The sequence below is a fragment of the Dama dama genome, chromosome 22, assembly GCF_033118175.1.
Source record: "Dama dama isolate Ldn47 chromosome 22, ASM3311817v1, whole genome shotgun sequence".
Classification (NCBI taxonomy): Eukaryota; Metazoa; Chordata; class Mammalia; order Artiodactyla; family Cervidae; genus Dama; species Dama dama.
This window is the reverse complement of record NC_083702.1, coordinates 18,019,238-18,044,019: the sequence shown is the minus strand read 5'-3', so window position 1 is coordinate 18,044,019 and position 24,782 is coordinate 18,019,238. Positions and strand designations below refer to the sequence as shown.

The following is a 24,782-nucleotide window of genomic DNA, read 5'->3' as shown; positions in this document are numbered from 1 at the left end:
CAATTCAATCATTTCTGTAATTTCTGAACCTACTTTAAATGATTGCTTGTTAAAAATGTGTTATGGGTTAAATTTCTCTCTTTTGCAAATTCTAATAATTTTTTGGTTGGATGTTGGGCATCACTAAACAGTCCTTTATCAGGAAGAACTTTAGAAATAAACAATCAGAACACACCTAGAAATCAGGGAATTATCCATGATGAATCAAATAATGTCTTTTCATTGGGTTATCTTCATTCAGTTCAAAATGTGTTCCTTTGATGACCAAATGATGAACTTTTCTTTTGGTTTTCCTCCTTTAATGTCAAAACTTCCTTGATCCCACCTTGCCTGCCATATGCCCCACCTACATCCTCCTCCTTCAGCAGTAGCTACCCTTTCTGATTTTTTTTCCCATCCATCTGTATCTTTTAAAATGGTGTTTGCTTGTCTAAAGTGGGAGAAATGAGAAAGGATAGCATCTTAGGTAGTAAATGAGAGGAGCAGAGGGTGATGTAATATGCTAACAACCTATTCAACAAGTGTTTCCCACAAATATTTACATGTCTTATCCATATTGAGACTTTTTCAAATTGAGGCTCCAAATTATGGCTTGCTTGGTCACTTCTTCCTCCTCCTCCTTCTTCCTCCTTCTTTTTGGCAACATGCCATCTTCTTTGAGAATTATAAAACATTCATGAAAGAAATTAGACAGTATGATCAATGGAAAGTCATTCTGTGTTTCTGGCCTGAAATAATCAATGTTGTAAAAATGCCTGTACTTCTCAAAGTGATCTACAGATTTAATGCAATTCCTATCTAAATCCCAATAGCATTCTTTATAGAAATAGGAAAACAATCTTAAAATATGAGTGTGTGGTTTAATTTTTATATATTCATGAATTCCTGTTTTCTGATCATTATTGAATTTTAGTTCCATTCCATTATGGTCATGAAAGATGCTTGAAATTATTTTTAATATTTTTGAATTTGTTAAGACTTATTTGTAAGCTAGCCTGGAGAATATTCTACGTGTGCTTGAAAAGAATTTTTCTGTGGTTAGAATTAGTACAATGATAGTATTAACATCATTTATTATCAGCCCTTAGCATTTTCTACGATTCCTGTTTGAGAAGAAAAACCATTAATAGGAGACGATCTGGAAACTCAGCTGTCCGGTACACACCCACTGAGAGCACACTCTCCCCCAGATTCTTTGACAAATCCTAGTATTTCAAGAGAGATGGCTGAGACTCTCTCTCTATGACACTCTGGGTTTTCTTAACTCATTTTCTTTCCCGCTGAGGTCGCTGAAGGAATTCATGGAATATTTTGGCATGAAAAAGCATCAGAAAGACAAGATGTGATGACATATATGTGAATTAGTGATAGTGTCCATATTTCTTCTCTGGAGCCGTCACTTGCCTACAGGTTGGCATGCCCTCATGGATCCAGCCTCAGGACTTTCCCTAACCTAAGTCACATGAGGACTAGCTCCTGGGAGAGAAAACTGGTCAGAATATTAGCCCCACAAGTCCCATGAAAGCTTTCTAAGCTTGTCTGGATGCTAGGTCTCTAACCTCATAACCCATGTCCCTTTGGGTGGGTCTGTTCTGCATATCTCTACGTTCAAGTTTAAGTGCCTGAATATTATACAGTGTCCTTGGATCTGTATATAGGCCCTAGGCTGCTAAATGAGAAATTCATTTCTCCAACCAATGCCAAAACATGTTTCCAGTATTCAGCCATTCCAATGATATAAATTGGGCTCTGTAGTTTCCAGGCTCCTAGACCAAAGAATTCACATTTCTAACCAGTCTCAAAGTGTATGTTCTTGGGATTCAACCATTCCAAACTGACCTTGTAATCCTTCTGGATTTCTCTTCAGAAAGCTGCTCAGGAAAATTCAATTATGACAATAACTGTCAAAGACTCTCTTCATGCTCCAATCCTAAAAAGAAAAACTTTCACACCACTGCCTGTGAGGTGCGGTTTCCAGTTGCCAAGTCAGTACCACGAACACTCACTGGTTTTGTTGTTGTTTCCTCTTAGGATTTGTGCGTCTGGCTGGAGGGGATGGACCCTGCTCAGGGCGAGTAGAAGTGCATTCTGGAGAAGCCTGGACCCCAGTGTCTGATGGGAACTTCACACTCCCCACTGCCCAGGTCATCTGTGCAGAGCTGGGGTGCGGCAAGGCTGTGTCTGTCCTGGGACACGTGTCCTTCAGAGAGTCTGATGGCTGGGTATGGGCTGAAGAGTTCAGGTGTGAGGGGCAGGAGCCTGAGCTCCGGGTCTGCCCCAGAGTGCCCTGTCCAGGGGGCACGTGTCACCACCGTGGAGCTGCTCAGGTTGTCTGTTCAGGTGAGATGCAGGTCAGGACTAACCTCCCTGCACTCTCTGTTGGGGTAAGAAAAGTATGTGATTTTGCTGAAATCCTGTCTTCTTCTACCAGCATACTCAGAAGTCCGGCTCATGACAAACGGCTCCTCTCAGTGTGAGGGGCAAGTGGAGATAAACATTTCTGGACGATGGAGAGCGCCCTGTGCCTCCCACTGGAGTCTGGCCAATGCCAATGTTGTCTGTCGTCAGCTCGGCTGTGGAGTCGCCATCTCCACCCCCAGAGGACCACACTTGGTGGAAGGAGGAGATCAGATCTTAACATCCGTATTTCACTGCTCAGGGGCAGAATTCTTCCTGTGGAGTTGCCCTGTGACTGCCCTGGGTGGACCTGACTGTTCCCATGGCAACACGGCCTCTGTGATCTGCTCAGGTAAGAGAGAGGGAAAGGCTACTGGTACTCACGATGCCCTTGGATTGAAATGTCTCCAAGAATATAGAGTGAGGTTAAACTGGCTTCAAAGTCACATATTTTGTGGTGAAATATGGATCTTCTCATTGTTCATTCCATTTTCAGCCCAGGGCAAGAAGTGTGAAGTTGAATAATATATTTTTAAGCAACATCCTGCTTACATAAAATCATAGAAAACAATGTAGGAGCAGTAAGTATAGACCTCAGTATGAACCCCAATCCAGAGCGACAAAGACATTGTCCCCAGCACTACAGTCACTATTGTCCCTAGTAACTGTGTCTTCCCTCCTCTAAAGGGAAAATCACCTAGCTAATTTCTGCTAACATAGAAAGTTTTATCAATGTTTGAACTTTATTTAAAATGATGCAGTATATTTCATCTTTTGTATCTAATTTCGTAGACTCAAAATTATGTTTGGGATTCACACATGATGCTGTTTATTGTAGCACTTTTTTTTTTTTTTTTTTTACTGTAGAGTATGCTTTGAATGATCACATGGCCATGTACTGACCCATTCTACTGACAGTATAAATCTGGGTTATTTATATGATACTACAACTTATCATGACAATGTCTTTGTATGCATATATGTATTACTTATTTTCCATGTTTAACCCTTGGTCTTTTATTTTCATTTTCTTAATCAAATGGTGTCCTTTGATGAACTCATTTCTTAATCTTATATAAATACATTTACTGACTTTTTTCTGTACATTTAATGCTTCTTATATCCTTTAAAAAAGAATTTTGCCTACTCCAAGTTCATAAAAACACTCTCTAAGAGTATCTTACAAAAACATTATTATTTTTCTCTTGCATATTATTGTGCATTCCTTCTGGGATTGATATCTGTGTAAGATAAGGGTCAGATTTCATATGGACATCCAACTGACTCAGAATGTTTTTCTGAAGACTGTTTTACCCACTGCAGTACTGCCTTTATCATAAGCAGAAGGGCAAGCATGTCTGTCTTTTTTGAGACTCTCTATTCTGTTCCATGTTATCATTTGTTTATCCTGGCATCAATACTGCATTTTCTTAACTATTATAACTTTGTAGTTGTTGTTGTTCAATGGCTAAGTCAAGTCTGACTCTTTGCGACCCGGTGGACTATAGCACACCAGGCTTCCCTGTCCTTCACTATCTCCCTGAGTTTCAAACTTTGTAGTAAGTCTGAATAATTTTAACTTATAAGAGTTACTTTACATTCACTCTTCTAACATCATTACTTTTCTTACCAACTGTGTTGGTCATTCTTGGTTGCTTGTATTTTGTATGAATTTAGAAATCAGCTTGTCATTTTCATCAAAAGAAAAGCTTAAGGGTATTTTCATTGAGATTAGATTTAAAAATTTGAGAGTAGACATAGAAATTTGAGAATGATTGACACTGACAATGTTCAGTTTTCCAAATCATTGACATAATACATCCCTCCATTTGGTTAGATCCTGAATTTTTCTCAGAGATTTTGCCCATCTTTTACTAGGATTTCTCCTAGGTATTTTATTTTTGATGTTATGAGTATTTTTTTGAGTGTCTTGGCAATGAATTGTCTTTGACTTGTTTTCATCTTTTAACTCTTCAAATTGTGATGTATGCTGAGACATAAAAATGTTTGGAATACAAGATAAAAATGCCCTTATGACATTTATGTGGGTTTCTAAATGTTAGTATCAATATTTTCCTTTAATCTCTCTGTGTGTGTGTGTGTGTGTGAGTGCCTTTCCTTCTCAATTCCCCTTCTGCCCCATTTATTCTTAAATATGTAAATTCTTTTTGAATTAAGTTGAAGATATGATGTTCCTTTACCCTTAAAACAGTTCTGGGAATTTCCTTACAGAACCACAGTTCAGTCAAGTCTTTAAATGACTTCAGCTCCAAGTGACATCTAATTGCAGCACTGAAAGACCCCACTGAAAGACTACCAAACTGAGTTTCTTCCTGATTAATGACCCAAAGTCATAAGCAAAATGAAGTACATATGTTTTTCTTCAACTACTAAGTTTTGCCTTTTAGTACTGACGAAATTGCCAACATCTGTTGGATCACAGAAAAAGCAAAAGAGTTCCAGAAAAACATCTACTTCTGCATTATTGACTACACCAAACTTTGACTATGTGGGTCACAACAAACTGTGGAAAATTCTTCAAGAAATGGGAATACCAGACCACCTTACCTTCCTCCTGATAAATCTGTATGCAGGTCAAGAAGCAATAGTTAGAATTGGACATGGAACAACAGACTGTTTCCAAATTGGGAAAGGAGTACATCAAGGCTGTATATTGTCACTCTGCTTATTTAACTTATATGCAGAGTACATCATGCAAAATGCTGGGCTGGATGAAGCACAAGCTGGAATCAAGATTGTCAGGAGAAATATCAATAACCTCAAATATGCGGATGATACCACCCTGATGGCAGAAAGCTAACAGGAAGTGAAGAGCCTCTTGATGAAAGTGAAAGAGGAGAGTGAAAACGCTGGCTTAAAACCCAACATTCAGAAAACTAAGATCATGGCATCTGGTCCCATCACTTCATGGCAAATAGATGGGGAAACAATGGAAAGAGTGAGAGACTTTATTTTCTTGGGCTCCAAAATCACTGCAGATGGTGACTGCAGCCATGAAATTAAATGATGCTTGCTCCTTGGAGGAAAAGCTATGACCAATCTAGACAACATATTAAAAGAGAGAGAGATTACTTTGCTGACAAAGGTCCATCTGGTCAAAGCTGTGATTTTTCCAGTAGTTACATATGGATGTAAGAGTTGGACCATAAAGAAAGTTGAGCTCTGAAGACTTAATGCTTTTGAACTGTCATGGTGGAGAAGACTCTTGAGAGTCTCCTGGAATGCAAGGAGATCAAACCAGTGGATTCTAATGGAAATCAGTCCTGAATATTCATTGGAAGGACTGGTACTGAAGCTGAAGCTCCAGCACTCTGGCCGCCTGATGCCAAGAACTGACTCATTGGAGAAGACACTAGGAAAGACTGAGGGTGAGAGAAGAAGGGGATCACAGAGGATGAGATGGTCCAGCTCATCCATCACCGACTTGTTGGACATGAGTTTGTGCAAACTCCAGGGGTTGGTGATGAACAGGGAAGCCTGGCAAGCTTCAGTTAATTGGGTCACAAAGAGTTGGACATGACTGAGCAACTGAACTGAATTGAACCAAGGATTTTTGGAAAAACTGCTATACAACAATATAACCAGAACTCTTGCTATGTGGCCTGAATTTCTAAATTGAAGAATATCCTCTGATTTTGCATTTTGATGTTTCTATTTTATGCTGAGCTAATGTGTAGCTACACTTATTCTTTAGTTCTTAATTTCAGCTAACAAGTTTTTCAGCTCTAGAAGTATTTGGTTTTTGTTATCATTTCTCTGCAAAGGTACACATTTTGTCAAAGTGTAAAGTGTCACAGCACTTTAACTGTGGCTATTTATATTCTCTGTCAGGTAATTCTAGCAGCTGAAAACCCTGGGAATTCTTTCTAATGTCTCCTTTTTCCTTTCCGTTTTTAATGAGATCTATTTTACTCAAGTGTTTGTTTTAAAGATAGACATTGAAGAAGTCGTAGAACTCCTTCAGAAAGAATGTTATTTTGCTTTTATTTAGAAATAGATTTCAGCTTCTCTGTGGCTCAGATGGTAAAGAATCTGCCTGCAGTGTGGAAGACCTGGGTTTGATCCCTGGGTTGGGAAGATCCCCTGGAGGAGGGCATGGCAACGCACTCCAGTATTCTTGCCTGAAAAATCATATGGTTAGAGGAGACTGGTGGGCTATATAGTCCAAGGGGTTGCAGAGAGCCAGACATGCCTGAGCAGCTAATCCCAGCATAGGGATAAATTTAGGAATACAACAACTTACTTAACTCATTCTTACAAGAACACTGGCGCTAAAGCAGAAATTGTGGTACTGTCAGAAGCAGAACTCTCCAGGGAGAAGGTGAACACTAAGAGCATGATAACTTTACTGCTGTGTCAGTGCTTTCAGCTTAGGCTCCATCACTAGGTCATTATTTCCCTTAATTCAGTTTCCTGTTCTTCAACGCTTCCAGACTTCTGATCATTGTTGTTTCTTTAGGAAACCAGACTCAGGTGCTGCCTCAGTGCAACCACTCTATGTCAGAACCAGCCGGCTCTGCGGCCTCAGTGGAGAGCGCCCCTTATTGCTCAGGTGAGGGTCCCACAAGACAAAAGACCCTTCTCAACCCCTGGGATCACCGCGCCATTGTCCCATATCTCTCTCCTCAGACAGCAGACAGCTCCGCCTGGTGGACGGGGGCGGTCCCTGCGCCGGGAGAGTGGAGATCCTTGAGCAGGGCTCCTGGGGCACCATCTGTGATGACGGCTGGGACCTGGACGATGCCCGCGTGGTGTGCAGGCAGCTGGGCTGTGGAGAAGCTTTCAATGCCACGGGGTCTGCTCACTTCGGGGCAGGGTCAGGGCCCATCTGGCTGGACGACCTGAACTGCACAGGAAAGGAGTCCCACGTGTGGAGGTGCCCTTCCCGGGGCTGGGGGCGGCATGACTGCAGACACAAGCAGGACGCGGGGGTCATCTGCTCAGGTCTGCGCTGCACACTGCCCACAGGCTGGGGGAGGCGGTGGGACTCTGGAGGACAGGGTCTGAGCTCTGAGGGAGAGATGCTGAAAGGACCAGAGAAGGAGGCTTCCTCCCATGGAGCCTGTCTTTCCAGCAGACGTGAAGACGAGGTCCTTTCACTTCCTCCTGCAGCAGCTGACGATCTGGTCCTTCTTTTCAGCAGTATTACTGGCAGAACCGTTTCTTACAGTTGTTCTTGAAAGCAAGGTTCTCTCTCCAGTTACATACAGAAATTTTAAACCCACAGTACTAGTTGCCATTTGCTTCTGTAACAATTTACCAATTAGTGGTTTAAAATAACATATATTTATTTCCTTACTCTTCTCAAGCTTAGATCCACAACTGGGATCTGACTGGGCTGTGATCAAGGCTTCAGCAGGGCAGCATCACTTTGTGGCTCTAGGGGAGAATCTGTTTCTTGCCTTTTCAAACTTCTTGAAACCACCTTCATTGCTTCCTTCACAGCACCCTTCATCCATTATCAGACCAGCAATGCTGCAGGCCTCCAACCATCATCCTGAGTCACATCTCTCTCTCTCTCTCTAACCAGAGCTAATAAAAGTATTGCACGTTTAAGGATAGTGGGTCTAAGGATGTGGTAGGAATCAGCTCACATTGTTAATACAATATTCTAGCTTAAACTCACCATCCCGAGGTCCTTACCTTATTCACATCTGTAAATCCCTCTTGTCAGGTACAGCAACATAGTCACAGGTTACAGAGATTGGGATATGGACATTTTTGGATTAATTATTATCCCTGTCTCCCTAATATCCACATCACATCCCTTTGACGTACTCTTCAGAGATATTGTCAGGAAGCAGAATTCAGCTGCCCCTGCCTGAATAGCGCCCACACAGTTTGGTCTTCCTCTCAATTCATATCCACTACACCATTGTGATAGAAATAGATGGACAGACACAAATGGACAAAGTCAGTTAAAAGGGAGGTGATGTCAGTCTTGTGATCTAGTGGGTATCTCTTGAACAAGGTCAGAGATGAATGTTCACCATTTCTAGAAGAAAGGAAAACCTAGAACATCCTGCAAAGTTTTCACTGTGTCCTGTCTCCTCCCCTTTCAACCTTAGAGTTCCTGGCCCTCAGGATGGTGAGCGAGGACCAGCAGTGTGCTGGGTGGCTGGAAGTTTTCTACAACGGGACCTGGGGCAGTGTCTGCCGCAACCCCATGGAAGATATCACTGTGTCCGTGATCTGCAGACAGCTTGGCTGTGGGGACAGTGGAACCCTCAACTCTTCTCTTGCTCTTAGAGAAGGTTCTAGACCCCAGTGGGTGGATGGAATCCACTGTCAGAAAACTGACACCTCTCTCTGGCAGTGTCCTTCTGACCCTTGGAATTACACTTCATGCTCTCCAGAGGAGGAAGCCTACATCTCGTGTGAAGGTGACTTACTGTCTATTTCTGTGTGTCTGTCCCAACCCTGTAGGATACAGTGAGATTTTTTTTTTCCATTTATTTTTATTAGTTGGAGGCTAACTACTTTAAAATATTGTAGTGGTTTTTGTCATATATTGACATGAATCAGCCATGGATTTACATGTATTCCCCATCCTGATCCCCCTCCAACATTTCTCTCCACCCGATCCCTCTGGGTCTTCCCAGTGCACCAGGCCCAAGCACTTGTCTCATGCACCCAACCTGGGCTGGTGATCTGTTTCACCCTAGATAATACACATGTTTCGATGCTGTTCTCTCGAAACATCCCACCCTTGCCTTCTCCCACACAGTCCAAAATTCTGTTCTGTACATCTGTGTCTCTTTTTCTGTTTTGCATATAGGGTTATCATTACCATCTTTCTAAATTCCATATATATGCATTAGTATACTGTATTGGTCTTTATCTTCCTGGCTTACTTCACTCTGTATAATGGGCTCCAGTTTCATCCATCTCATTAGAACTGGTTCAAATGAATTCTTTTTAACGGCTGAGTAATATTCCATGGTGTATATGTACCACAGCTTCCACACACAGTGCAAAGACTCCATATCAGAACCAGCAGGGTCTGCAGCCTCAGAGGAGAGCGCCTCCTACTGCTCAGGTAAGGGTCCCACAGGACAGAGGAGCCTTCTCATTTTCCAAGTCAACGCCTCGTGTGTCACATTTCTCTCTCCTCAGGTAGCAGACAGCTCCGCCTGGTGGACGGGGGCGGTCCTTGTGCCGGGAGAGTGGAGATCCTCGACCAGGGCTCCTGGGGCACCATCTGTGGTTACAGCTGGGACCTGGATGATGCCCGCGTGGTGTGCAGACAGCAGGGCTGTGGAGAAGCCCTCGATGCCCCTGTCTCTTCCTCCTTTGGGGCGGGATCAGGACCCATTTGGCTGGACAACGTGAAGTGCACAGGAAAGGAGTCCCACGTGTGGAGGTGCCCTTCCCAAGGCTGGGGGAAGCACTACTGCGATCATAGCGAGGATGCAGGAGTCATCTGCTCAGGTATGGTCAGTTCATTGCCCATCACCTGGGAGAATGGAAAGTTCCACGAAAGCTGGTGTCTGATCAGAGGGACAACAGGGAACGCATGGGCTAGAGAGGACTGAGACAACTACCCATCCTCCCTGAGTGCACTGTAACTGTGAGCAATGCGCTTCATATACTTTCCTCTTACAAGTCTCTGCTATTCTTTTCTTCTCCAGTGGTCTTACCTGACACTAAAATAGCTTCATTTATTCTCCCAGTTAAAGCCTCATGATTTTTTTTTTCATAATTCATGTTTTGTAAGAGTGAAACATTTGCTAACAGCCACATACACACTCTTCTTTGCACAGGAAGGCTATGAGAGTGAGGGACAAAAATGAGGATGTACTTTCCTGGGTGGAGTTGTTTCTATACAAAGAGTGTGAGACATTGTTTTGCACTAGGTTAGTATGAGTGAAAGCTACTCCTACTGTAGGAGGATATAATTTACATATATAGAGGGTACCCCTACAGGGGTTATCATTTAACAGATCACAGATTCTTATGGATTTTTTTTGCCAGATTTCAAATTTCCTTTGCAAATTTAGACATAAATGTTCATAGTTCTTTGATGGTAGAGAATTGTTGATGAAATGCTCTGAGTCACATATTCTTCCATTGTTACTAGAAAAGTCTCTCTCTCCAATTTTTCCTTTAGAATATCTGTATAAATGCAAACTTTGGAGGAACACTTAGCCATGCACTGACAAGTCAAAGGTGGAGGTAATAAAACTTGAATTTCTGTGTTTTATGTTAAGAATTATATAGTTTATATTTGATGACTTCAATGATATAAGAGACTTGAGTTTGGGGGCTTATTTGGAGTAAGGCGGACACATAATTTTTGAAGAAGGTGGAAAATGTTTTATAGTAGCTGGGAGGAAGGAGAATGGCAATGGGAGCTGATGAAGATAACTGTGAGGTTCTCTGAGCAGCACTGAGTGGCCAGGTGTGGTATGGAGGGTGCTATGTGTGCCTAAGGATACAGGATGTGTCCTACACAGCAAGAGACCAAACAAAGATATATCTTTACTATATTTAATATCTTTACTCACATCGGCCTTCTATTTAATAATTTTCTTGGAATTTTCACACACATATTCTTCCATATAAATTTTAAAATCAAGTAGAAAATAAAAAAGATATACTATATCTCAGCAGTCTCTATCCTGATATATATAAGACTTTGTTGATTATTCAGCACATATTTGAATATTTCACATGTATCAGGGTATATAAAACAGAATACAAGAAATACTTTTTTCTTGTTCTTTCTAAATTTTTAATCTCATAGAATTAAAATAACAATATCAATAACCTCAGATATGCGGATGACACCATCCTAATGGCAGAAAGTAAAGAGGAACAGAGGACCGCCTCTAGATGAATGTGATAGAGAAGAGTGAAAAAGCTGGCTTGAAACTCCACAATCAAAAAACTAATATCATTCCAACCAGTCCCATCACTTCATGGCAAAGAGATGGGGAAACATTGGAAACAGCAACAGACTTTATTTTCTTGGGATCCAAAATCACTGCAGACTGTGACTGCAGTCATGAAATTAAAAGACACTTGCTCCTTGGAAGAAAAGCTATGACAAACCTAGACAGCATATTAAAAAGCAGAGACCTTACTTTGTGACAAAGGTCCATATAGTCAAAGCTATGTTTTTTTTCAGTAGTTATGTATGGAAGTGAGAGTTGGATCATAAAGAAGGCTGAGCACTGAAGAATTGATGCTTTTGAACTGTGGTGCTGGAGAAGACTCTGGAGAGTCCCTTGGACAGCAAGGAGATCAAATCAGTCAATCCTAGAGGAAATCAATCCTAAATAACTCATTGGAAGGATGTATGCTGAAGCTGAAGCTCCAATACTTTGGCCACATGATAAGAAGAAATGACTCATTGGAAAAGACCCTGAGGCTGGGAAAGATTGAAGACTGGAGAAGAAGGGGACGACAGAGGATGAGACGGTTGGATGGCATCACTGACTCAATGGACATGAGTTTGAGTAAACTCAGGGAGATAGTGAAGGACAGGGAAGCCTGGAGTGCTGCAGGCCATAGGGTCACAAAGAGTTGGACACGACTGAGTGACTGAGCAACAAAAACAACCAGTTAAATAAAAATACTTTAATTAGAATATGTAGCCTGTGACCAAATTCCCAGCCAGAGGAAACTAGGGGTCCTAATCTGGGCCTCTCTGGGAAGATGGAAATGGATAAATAATAAAAAGTAAGCAGATCATCCTCTCTCTCATCATTCATTCCTATATCAGAGGTGAAGCTAATCCTTCAATTCTTTAATTTCTGTGGTGTCTTCTCTGTTCTCTCTTGCTCTCTGTAGTAGATTTTTATTCTTTTACATCATTCTTTCTGAGGCTTCAAAGTTCACATACTTATGCAATCAGAGTCCTTTACCAGGACAAATTCCACCATGTACGTAAATAATCATGAGCACACTCAGAAACTAGGCAAATTATTATTTTTTTTATTTTTTTATTTAATTTTTTAATTTTTTAAATTTTTATTAGTTGGAGTCTAACTACTTTACAATATTTTTAAAAAATTGTTCTTTATGATTTGCAGGGGTTTTTTCCCGTTGGATTACCTTTTCTCTGTCCAAATATGGTCAATGAAGGATGAAATCATGATCATGAGTCTTTTCTTTGGTCTCTCTCTCACACTCCATCCACTCCTTGGTTAACATACCACTCACCCCACCTCACTCCCTACAGAAGTTCTTCCCTTTTGGAGTGTCCTTTACATCTATTTGTAGCTCTTAAGATCATTTCTTCTTTTCTGCACTGGGGGAATTGGGAAAGTGTAGCAGTGTTAGGTGGTAAATGGGAGAAGCACAGGGGATAAAAGGTGCTAAAATCTCGTTGAACAAGTGTTTGGTTTCCAAATCTATGTTACGTCCCTATTGAGTCTTTTGCAATTTAGAGTTCTCTAAAATATATATGGCTTGCTTGCTCTCTGCTCTCTTCCTCTCACTCTCCTTTTTCGTAGCTTGCTGGCTTCTTATCTCAGAAATCCAAATAGGAAAGGAATATGCACTCAGTATATAGATAGGGTTAGAATACATTAAATTATCATCACTCCTTCACATTTGCTAAGAATCTCATGTCTAGGATGAAGTAATCAACTAACTCAGTTGTCTTGCATAATCCTTCTGAGACTTCACTTTCTCTCAGGTGTGTTCATAAATCTTAGGTTTTTAAGAAAGGTGGCTAGGATCATTCCCTGCCTCTCCTATGACTCTCTGAGCTTTCGTCATTTCCAAACTTACCTGTGAACAACTTCTTTCTCAATTAGGTTACCTAATTGTGACCTAATGCCTGCACTCAGATCCAGCCCACATGATGTTCCCATCCTCAGTGACTTGAATACTGGCTCAGAGAAAACTGGCCAGAATTCTAGCCCCAGAAATCTCAGGATGACCTTCTAAACTTCTCTGGCTCTTAGGCCTCTAACCTATTGAATCCCATGGACATTTTTCACTTTCAGTTCAACTCTGTACCCATGTTTGAATGTCTATCACTGTGCAGTTTCTTTGGGTCTTGTAGTTTCCAGGCCCCCAGATAAGAATTAACATTCCTAACCAAAATATATATTCTCAGGATTCAGCCATTCCAAACTGACCCTGCAGTCCTTCTGGATACCTCTTTAGAAACTTGCTCATGAAAATGCAATCTGACAATGACAGTCAGATTCTCTCTTCTTATCCCCTCTTATTTCACTGTTAGAAAGTAAAGCTTTCCCACCATTGCCTGTGAGATGTTGTTTCCAATTGTCAAGCCAGGTTCATGAACACTCACTGGGTTTGTTGTTCTTTGTTTGTCTTAGGATTTGTGCGTCTGGCTGGAGGGGATGGACCCTGCTCAGGGCGAGTAGAAGTGCATTCTGGAGAAGCCTGGACCCCAGTGTCTGATGGGAACTTCACACTCCCCACTGCCCAGGTCATCTGTGCAGAGCTGGGGTGTGGCAAGGCTGTGTCTGTGCTGGGACACGTGCCCTTCAGAGAGTCCGATGGCCGGGTCTGGGCTGAAGAGTTCAGGTGTGAGGGGGAGGAGCCTAAGCTCTGGTTCTGCCCCAGAGTGCCCTGTCCAGGGGGCACGTGTCACCACAGTGGAGCTGCTCAGGTTGTCTGTTCAGGTGAGATGCACGGCAGGACTTAACCTCTGTGTACACTCAGTTCAAGCTAAAAAAGAAATCAGATTTTGCTGAAATCCTCTTTTTCTGTCAGTGTACACAGAAGTCCGTCTCATGAAAAATGGCACCTCTCAGTGTGAGGGGCGGGTGGAGATGAATATTTCTGGACAATGGAGAGCTCTCTGTGCCTCCCACTGGAGTCTGGCCAATGCCAATGTTGTCTGTCGTCACCTCGGCTGTGGCGTCGCCATCTCTACCCCAAACGGAGCAAAAGGAAGTGATCAACTCTGGAAAGCCCGATTTCACTGCTCAGGGGCTGAGTCCTTCCTGTGGCAATGCCCTGTGACTGCCCTGGGTGGTCCTGACTGTTCCCATGGCAACACAGCCTCTGTGATCTGCTCAGGTAAGACAGGGTAGGGCTACTGTACTTAGGATGCTCCTGGACTGTAATGTCCCCAAAGCAGAGAGTAAGAGAAAACAGGCTTAAAAAGAAAGATATTCTGTAGTGAAATGTTTAATCTTGTTACTGAACTCAGGTTTCAGCTGCTCATTACTCAAGAATCCAATACTGAGAGACAAGTGTGGGGTAAAATTAAGACAGCTTTATTGAGGAAACCAGCAGTTCTGGGGAGACAGAGGACTAATGTAACAAAGAACCAGCTTCCCCTTGCTGATCAGGCATGAGAGTTTTTAAATGGGAATTTCTGGGATGCACAGGTGGAGGTAGTGGACAGGTTACCTGCAGAATAGCACAGCTAGCTTTGACAATCATCTTGAAATAGATCTGATCAGTGTCACCTTGATTGTTTGAATTACAGTTAATCATCAATTCTAGTGTCAGTCTGTTCCCATTTCCTTGAGGCCGATTCTTGGAATTGTGTAAGATGAAGATTATGGGTTTCCCTGTTGGCTCAGATGGTGAACAATCGGCCTGCAATGCAAGAGTCTCGGGTTTGATCCCTGGGTTGGGAAGATCCCCTGGAGAAGGAAATGGCAACCCACTAGTCTGGTCATCATGTAATTTTTTTGCTGCCACCTGTTTTGGATTTCACTATCAGCAAAATAGTTCAAAAGATATGGCTCAGAATGTTATCTATAGCCCATGAGAAGGAACTAAAAGTCCTTGAATTTGTTTAGGGCTAAACCATTATTATTTTGTCCTATTTGACTGTTTTCTTTTGTTTCTGAATTTTTTTTCATTTCTGTGATTAAATTTATTCTTTAGCTAGGTTTTTCTACAAACAGGCAGGTGGAGGACATGAGGGTGGGCTGTCCTGAGAAGGCTCCGTTAGGTCCTGCTCCATAACATTCTCATTGTTCACTCATTTTTTCAGGGGAGAGAAGTGCTAAGAAATGCTAAGAAGTGCTATGTCAGGGAAAGAAACGCCTAGACGAGTAACATTTTTTATGAAACATTATTATTTAAGGATAATAACAGAGAAAAAAGTACAAACAATAAGTGTATACCTAGGTCATGTTCCCCAACCTAGATCTACAAAGAGAACATTCATAGCACCATAGAATCACTATTGCCTTCCAATAGCTGTGTCCTCCTCCTCTCCAGGGAGGACTGCTTACCTAATACTTGTAGTTCCATAGAGTATTTTCTCAGGTTTTGAACTTTATGTAAAACCATACATATGTTTTCTTTTGTGTCTAATTTCTTTGACTCCAAACTGTGTTTGAGATTCATTCATGATGTTGTTTATGGCAACACTGTATTCATTTTTATTATGATAGAGTATTCCTTTGAATGATCACATGACCATGCATTAAACCATTCAACTAATGGCAGAGATTTGAGTTTATTTCCAGCTTGACTATTACAAATATAATGGTGCAAATTACCATGATGATGACTTTTGGAAGAAATATTTATTATGATTTTTGTGTGTTTAATTCTGTCTTATATTTTTATTTTCTTAATGGCATGCTGTACTTAAATGAGTCAAGTTACGCATCATAGGTTTGACTTATCACCATTTTCTCTGTACATGTAGTGCTCCTTCAGTCAGTCAGTTCCGTTCAGTCACTCAGTCATGTCCGACTCATCGCAACCCCATGGACTGCAGCACGCCAAGCTTTCCTGTCCTTCACCATCTCCTGTAGCTTGCGCAAGCTCATATCCATTAAGTTGGTGAAACCATACAATCATGTGATTCTCTATTGTCCCTTTCTCCTCCTGCCTTCAATCTTTCTCAGCTTCAGGGTCTTTTCCAATGAGTCAGTTCTTCCCATCATGTGGCCAAAGTATTGGAGCTTCAGCTTCAACATCAGTCCTTCCAATGAATATTCAGGAATGATTTCCTTTAGGATTGACTGGTTGGACCTCCTTGCCATCCAAGGGACTGTCAAGAGTCTTCTTCAACACCACAGTTCTACAGCATCAGTTCTTCAGCATTCAGCTTTCCTTCTGGTCCAACTCTCACATCCATACGTGATTACTGGAAACATCATAGCTTTGACTAGATCAGCCTTTGTCAGTAATGTCTCTGCTTTTTAATATGTTGTCTAGGTTGGTCATAACTTTTCTTCCAAGCAGCAAGCATCTTTTGATTTCATGGCTGCAGTCATAATCTGCAGTGATTTTGGAGCCCAAGAAAATAAAGTCTGTCCCTGTTTCCCCATCTTTTTGCCATGAAGTGATGGGACCAGATGCCATGTTATTAGTTTTTTGAATGTTGAGTTTTAAGCCAACATTTTCACTCTCCTCTTTCACTTTCATCAAGAGGCTCTTTAATTTCTCTTCACTTTCTGCCATAAAGGTGGTGTCATCTGCATATCTGAGGTTATTGAGATTTCTCCCAGCAATCTTGACTCCAGTTTGTGCTTCATCCAGCCCAGCATTTTGCTGGGCATTTATGTACTCTGCATATAAGTTAAATAAATAAAGTGACAATATACCGCCTTGATGTATTTCTGTCTCAGTTTTGAACCAGTCTATTGTTCCAATCCACAGAGCGCCTTATATCCTTCTAAAATGAACTTTGTCTACTCCAAAATCACAAAAATTTCTCTGAGAGTATATCACAGAAGTGTAATTACGTTTTTTTTGCATATAATTGTACTTTGCTTCTAGGATTGACGTCTGTGTAGGATAAGGGTCAAGTGTCATGTTTTAATATGGGCATGCAGTAGACGCAAATCTTTTTCTGAAAAGACTATTCCCCACTGCAGTGTCACCTTTGTGATAAGCAAAAGGGCACATATGTCTGAATACATTTTTTAGACTCTCTATTCTGTTCCACTGTATCCTTTGTCTCTCCTTGCACCTGTACTGCATTTTTTAAATTCTTGTAACTTTATAGTAAGTCTTAAACCTTCCCTGGTGGCTCAGACAGTAAAGAATCTGACTGCAAGGCGAGAGACCTGGGTTTGATCCCTCGGTTGGGCAGATCCCCTGGAGAAGGGCATGGGAACCCACTCCAGTATTCTTGCCTGGAGAATCCCCATGGACAGAGGAGCCTGGCAGGCTATACTCTATTGGGTCACAAAGAGTTAGAAACGACTGACTGACTAAGCACACATAGTAAGTCTGGGTAACTTTAATTTAAAGAAGTTATGTTGTTGCTTTTCTTGCCAACTGCTTTGGTCATTCTTGGTTTTTGTATTATGTATATATTTTTGAAGCTCCAGTACTTTGGCCACCTGATGCGAAGAGCTGATTCACTAGAAAAGACCCTGATGCTAGGAAAGACTGAAGGCAGGAGGAGAAGGGGATGACAGAGGATGAGACGGTTGGATGGCATCACTGACTCAAAGGACATGAGTTTGAGCAAGCTCCGGGAGTTGATGATGGACAGGGAAGCCTGGTGTGCTGCAGTCCTTGGGGTCACAAAGAGTCGGACCCAACTGAGTGACTGAACAATAGCAACATAAAGTTTGAATCAGCTTGTCATGTTTCAGACACACAAAGGCACAAGGGAATTTGATTGAGTTTAGATTTAATCTGTATATAAATTTGAGAATGACTGACTTTGACAACATTGAGTTTCCCAATTCACTGACAAAATATATCCCTTCATTGAGTTAGGTCTTGAATTTCTCTCAGATGTTTTGCACATGTTTAACTAGGTTTTCTCCTAGGCATTTTATGGGTTTGATGTTATTAGTATTTCCTTTAGTGAAGGTTTTCTAGGAATGACTTCTCTCTGAACTTGACCTGGATTTCCCAGGTCAAGATTAGTACATCTATCTCATTTAAGTACAGCATAGATTATTATTTTGCTTTAACCTCTCTTTCTTTCTTCTCTCTCTCTTTCTCTTGTTCTAGCTTTCCCTTTCTCTCCTTATTTGTCCCTCTCCTGCCCTGTTTTTCCCTGAGTATGTAAAATCTGTCTGGATTAGATTGCAGACATGATGCTCCTTTATCCCTCCCTCCCAACAACAACAAAAATGCTTCTGGGAATTTCCTTACAAAACCACAGTTCACTCAAAGCTTTAGAGATGTCAGCCCCAGATGACATCTAAGTGCAACCACATGAGAAACCCCAAAGATAGAACTGCCAAGTCTATCTTGAGTCTTTCCCAAATTACTGACCCAGGAAATCATGAGCAAAATTAAAAAATAAATTCCTTCAACTGCTATGTTTGTGGGGAGATTTTGTTATGTAGCATTATTAACTAGGCACTTACCATATGATCAGCATTTCTAAGGAGAGGAATATTTATCCTCTGATCTTCCATTTTACTATTTCTACTTTATGTCAATCTAATGTGCTGATACACTCATTCTCTTGTCCTTAATTTCAGCGGTTAACTTTTTCAGCTGTAGAATTTTCATTTGTTTTTGTTATCATTTCTCTGCCAAGATGCACACCATGTTAATTAATACTTTGTGCACTTTAATCATGGCTATTTAAATTCTCTGTCAGACTATAAAACTCTTAGAGGAAAACATAGGCAGAACATTCTTTGACATAAATTGGAACAAGATCTTTTTTGATCAACCTCCTAAAGAAAATAAAAACAAAAAAAATTATTTTTAAAAAGGACCTAATTAAACTTAAAAGCTTTTACATATCAAAGGAAACCATAAACAGAACAAAAAGACAACTCTCAGAATGGGAGAAAATATTTTCAAATGAAGCAACTAACAAGGGGTTAATCTTCAAAAGACACAAACAACTCAATATCAACAAACCAAACAGTCCAATGAAAAAATGGGATAAAGACCTAAATAGACATTTTCCAGACATACAGATAGCTAACAAATACATCATTAATTATTAGAGAGATGCAAGTCAAAACTACAGTCAGGTAATACTTCACACCAGTTAGAATGTCTATCATTTAAAAATCCACAAAGAATAAATGCTGGAGAGGATGTGCAGGAAAGGGAATCCTCCTACATATGAGCATGTAAATTGGTAGAACTACTGTGGGTTGCCATGCCCTTCTCCAGGGGACATGCCAACCCAAGGATCAAAGCCAGGTCTCCCGCATTGCAGGGGGATTCTTTACTGTCTGAGCCACCAGACTCAGAAGCCCTACACAATTGATACTAAGTATAAAATAGATATTGCCTGGAGAATCCCATAGAAATGGAGCCTGACGGGCCACAATCCGTAATGTCACAGAGTCAGACACGACTGAAGTGACTTAGCATGCACGCACACATAAATAGATAAGTAATAACCTATTTTATAGCACAGGGAACTCTACTCAGTGATCCATGGTGACCTAAATAGGAAGTAAATCCAAGAAAGAGGGGATATATATGTGTGTGTGTGTATATATATATATATAGTTGTTGTTGTTTAATCACTGAGTTGTGTCTGACTCTTCTATGACCTCATGGACTGCCATGCTCCTTTGTCCATAGGATTTCTCAGGCAAGAATACTGGAATGGATTGCCGTTTTTTTCTCCAAAGGCTCTTCCGAACCCAGTGATGCAACCGCAGTCTCCTGTTTGGCAGGCAGATTCTTTACCACTGGGTCACCTAGGAAGCCCATATATATAACTTATGAAATTTGCTGTACTGCAGAAGCTACCACAACATTGTAAAGTGATTATACTCCAATAAAAATTAATAAAATTAAATAAAATAAATTCTCTGTCAGGTAACGTTAAGAGCCAAATACCCTGGGAAATTTTTTAATGTTTCTTTTTCCTCTTGGTTTTCCATGAGATGTCTTTTATATAAGTATTTTTAAAATCACAAACATTGTAGATAAAAAACTGTACAACTCCTTCAGAAAAGATATTGTTTTGCTTCTTCTATTTAAGGGATAGACTTAAGGATAGAACAACTTATTTAACTCATTCTCAGGGCAAAGCTTGGCTTAAAACAGGAATTGTGCCATTGTCGGGACCAGGGCTCTTCATAGAGAAAGAGAACACTAAGATTATGATAACTTCACTGGTATGCTGCAGCTTTCATCTCAGCTCCATCACTAGGTCACTGTTTAAAGAAAATTTTTTTTTTCTTTTGAACTTTTTACTTTGTATGGGGTATAGCCGATTAACAATGTTGTTATAATCTCAGGTGAACAGCCAGGGACTCGGCCATACATATACATGCATCCATTTTCCCCCAAACTCTCCTCCCCTGCTAAAAATTATTTAGTTTAACTGACTTTCCTATTCTTTAACCCTCCCAACCCTCTAATCATCGCTGTTTCTTCAGGAAACCAGACCCAGGTGCTGCCCCGGTGCAACCGCTTTGTGTCTGAACCAACAGGCTCTGCATCCTCAGAGGAGAGCGCCCCCTACTGCTCAGGTGAGGGTCCTACAGGACAGAAGACCCTTCTCATTCCCTAGGTCACCGCCCCATTGTCCCATTTCTCTCTCCTCAGACAGCAGACAGCTCCGCCTGGTGGACGGGGGCGGTCCCTGCGCCGGGAGAGTGGAGATCCTTGACCAGGGCTCCTGGGGCACCATCTGTGATGACGGCTGGGACCTGGATGATGCCCGCGTGGTGTGCAGGCAGCTGGGCTGTGGAGACGCCCTCAATGCCACGGGGTCAGCTCACTTCGGGGCAGGATCAGGGCCCATCTGGCTGGACGACCTGAATTGCACAGGAAAGGAGTCCCATGTGTGGAGGTGCCCTTCCCGAGGCTGGGGGCGGCATGACTGCAGACACAAGGAGGATGCGGGGGTCGTCTGCTCAGGTCTGCACTGCGCACTGTCCACAGGCTGGGGGAGGGGTGGGGCTCTGAAGAACGGGGGTCTGAGCCCTGAGGGAGAGATGTTGAAAGGATCAGAGAAGGCGGCTTCCCCCCATGGAGCGCGTCTTTCCAGCAGACGTGAAGACGAGGTCCTTTCACTGCGTCTTGCAGCAACTGAGATTCTGGTCCTTTCTTCTCAGTAGTGTTTCCTCGCAGAGCCTTTTCTCACAGTTTTTCTTGAAATCAGGGCTCACCCTTCTGGTACATATGGTAGAGAAGTCTTAAAGCCACTGTGCTAGTTTTCATTTGTTCTATAACAAATTGCCACATTGTTAATGGTTGAAAGCAATATATTTATTTCCTTACACTTCTGTAGCTTAGATGTCCAGCAGGGATCTCACTAGACTGTGATAAATGTTTCAGCAGGGCCACATCACTTTTGAGCCTCTGGGAAAGAATCTGTTTCCTGTCTTTTCAAGCTTCTAGAAACTGCCTGCCTTCCTTCACTAATAATCCCATTCTGTTCATCATCAGACCAACAGTGCTCCACCTCTCTAACCATTATCCATATTCACATCTTCCTCTAGCCAGAATGAGGAAAAAGATTCCACTTTAAAGGATAGTGAGTTTAAGAATGTGATTAGACTGTGCTCAGGTGGTTAATCCACCATATTTCAGGTTAATCTTACCATCCCAAGGTCCATACCTTAATCACATATATAAAGTCCCTTTTGCCAGATAAGGAAACATAGACACAGGTTCCATGTAGACATTTGTGGGTCCATTATTCTATCTGATTCCACACTGTCCACATCACATCCCTTTCATACTCTCTTTTAGATGTTTTGTCAGGAAGCAGGAGTCAGCTCCCTCTCCCTGCAGGTGTCTGGGTTGGTCTTCCGCTCAGTTCATATCCACCACATCAGGGTGGTAGAAATATTTAGAAAGACAGACACAAATGGACAAAGTCAAGTAAAAAGGAGACAAGTTTCACTCTGGTCATCTAGTGGATTTGCTTCCTCAGCTGGGTCACAGATGAGTGTTCACAATTTTGGGAGAGAGGAAATCCCAGAGCACTGAGTGCACAGTGCTCACTGTGTCCCATCTCCTCCCTTTCAATCTTAGAGTTCCTGGCCCTCAGGATGGTCAGCGAGGACCAGCAGTGTGCTGGGTGGTTGGAAGTTTTCTACAACGGGACCTGGGGCAGTCTCTGCCACAGCCCCATGGATGAGGTCACCGTGTCCATCATCTGCAGACAGCTTGGCTGTGGGGACAGTGGAAGTCTCAACACGTCTGTTGGTCTCAGGGAAGGTTCTAGACCCCGGTGGGTAGATTTGATTCAGTGTCGGAAAACGGATACATCTCTCTGGCAGTGTCCTTCTGGCCCATGGAAATACAGTTCATGCTCTCTAAAGGAGGAAGCCTACATCTCATGTGCAGGTGATTTCTGTCTGTTTCTGTGTTTGTCCCAATTCTGTAGGATGTTATTAGTGAGATTTGATATTTTAAAATCTAAGTGAATTAAGATGCATTTATAAAATGAAGTTTGGATGGAGCTGATTTAATCTACAAGTTCCAAACTTGTATTATTAAAAATTTTTAATTGATATAATTGATACAACATTGTATTTTTTGCTGTGTACAACATAATGCTTATATGTTTGTGTGTATTGATAAATGATCACTACAGTAAGTCTAGTTATATCTATATCTATAACCTTATATATAGATCCATACATCTATATCCATATATATAGTTAAATATTTTTCTTACATGATGAGAATGTTTAAGATGTATTTTCTCACCATCTTTCAAATAGACAGTACACTATTCACTGTAGTCAGCTTACTGTATGTTATATCTCTTCACCTATTAATTTTATAATTCAAATTTATACCTTTTGATTACCTTTGCCCACACCAAATCCCCCACCTCTGGCAGCCACCAACTACTCAGCATCTCTGAACTTGCTTTTTGTTTTAAGTTTACACATATAAATGAGATTATATGGAATTTTTCTTTCTCTGTCTGATTTGTTTCACTTTGCATAATGCCCTCAAGATCCATCCATGCTGTTGAAACTGGCAAGATTTTCTTCTTTTTTATGGGTGGATATATGTCTATATTGCATTTTCTTTATTCTTTCCTCAGTGAAGACTTACATTGTTTGACTCATATATATTGCTATAAAATACTGAAAGGTAATACTGTTAAAGTGCTGCAGTTAATATGTCAGCAAATTTGGAAGATTCATCAGCGTCCACAGGACTGAAGAAGGTCGGTTTTCATTTCAATCTCAAAGAAGGGCAATGCCAATGAGTGGTCAAACTACTCCACATTTGTGCACATTTTACATGCTAGCAAGGTTATGCTCAAAGTCTTTCAAGCTAGGCTTCAGCACTAAGTGAACTGAGAACTTCCAAGATTTACAAGCTGGGTTTAGAAAAGGCAGAGAAACCAGAGATCAAATTGCCAACATTTGTTGGATCATAGAGTAAGCAAGAGAATTTCAGAAAAACATCTGCTTCATTGACGACATAAACAATGAACTGTGGAAAATTCTTAAAGAGACAAGAATACCAGAGCACCTTACCTGCCTCCTGAGAAACCTGTATGCAGGTCAAAAAGCAGCAGTTGGAACTGGACATGAAACAACCGACCGGTTCCAAATTGGGAAAAGAGTTCGTCAAGATTGCATATTGCCATCCTGTTTATTTAACTTATATGCAGAGAACATCATAGGAAATGCCTGGCTGGAAGAATCACAAGCTGGAATCAAGATTGCTGTGAGAAATATCAACAACCTCAGATCCGCAGATGATACCACTCTAATGGCAGAAAGTGAAGAGGAATTGAAGAGCCTCTTGTTGAGGGTGAAAGAGGAGAGTGAAAAAGCTGGCTTACAGCTCAACATTCAACATTCTGAAAACTAAGATCATCAGCACTTCATGGGAAATAAAAGGGGAGAATGTGGAAACAGTGACAGATTTTCTTTTCTTGGACTCCCAAATCACTGCTGACGGTGTTTGCAGCCATGAGATTAAAAGAGGCTTGCTCCCCTGTGACAAAACTAGACAGAGTATTAAAGAGCAGAGGCATCACTTTGCTGACAAAGGTCCTTATAGTCAAAGCTATATTTTTTCCAGTAGTTGTATCTGGCCGTGAGAGCTGGGTTATAGAAGAAGCTAAATGCCAAAGAGTTGATTCTTTTGAATTGTGGTGCTTGGATGCCTCACTTGAACTGAGAGTCATTTGGGCAGCAAGGAGATCAAAGCAATCAATCCTAAAGGAAATCAACTCTGAATATTCATTGGAAGGACTGATGCTGAAGCTGAAGCTCCAATACTTTGGCCACCTGATGAGAAGAGCTGACTCATTGGAAAAGACCCTGATGCTGGGAAATACTGAAGGCAAAAGGAAAAGGGGGCCGCGGAGGATGAGATAGTTAGATAGCATTGCCAGTTCAGTGGACATGAATTTGAGCTAACTTCGGGAGACAGGAAGGACAGAGGAGCCTGATGTGCTGCAGTCCGTGGGGTTGCAAAGAGTCAGACACAACCTAGCAACTGAACATATGTTACTGCAGTGAACACTGGGTTTTCAAGTTAGTGTTTTTGTTTCCTTCAGAGAAATACTCCAAAGTGAAATT

At 41.5% G+C, this 24,782-nt stretch overlaps 1 protein-coding gene across 1 annotated transcript in view; it reads left to right on the top strand.

The window, feature by feature from the left end:
- The window catches only part of LOC133043706 (antigen WC1.1), a 50,573-nt gene that overhangs the window by 14,317 nt on the left and 11,474 nt on the right, over positions 1-24,782 (top strand). The window contains exons 3-13 of the mRNA XM_061124858.1: positions 2,032-2,340; positions 2,432-2,749; positions 6,878-6,970; positions 7,048-7,362; positions 8,487-8,801; positions 9,535-9,849; positions 13,716-14,024; positions 14,116-14,424; positions 20,652-20,744; positions 20,821-21,135; positions 22,258-22,572. Of these exons, the coding sequence (XP_060980841.1) occupies positions 2,032-2,340; positions 2,432-2,749; positions 6,878-6,970; positions 7,048-7,362; positions 8,487-8,801; positions 9,535-9,849; positions 13,716-14,024; positions 14,116-14,424; positions 20,652-20,744; positions 20,821-21,135; positions 22,258-22,572 (3,006 nt within the window). The remainder of the gene's footprint in view (positions 1-2,031; positions 2,341-2,431; positions 2,750-6,877; positions 6,971-7,047; positions 7,363-8,486; positions 8,802-9,534; positions 9,850-13,715; positions 14,025-14,115; positions 14,425-20,651; positions 20,745-20,820; positions 21,136-22,257; positions 22,573-24,782) is intronic.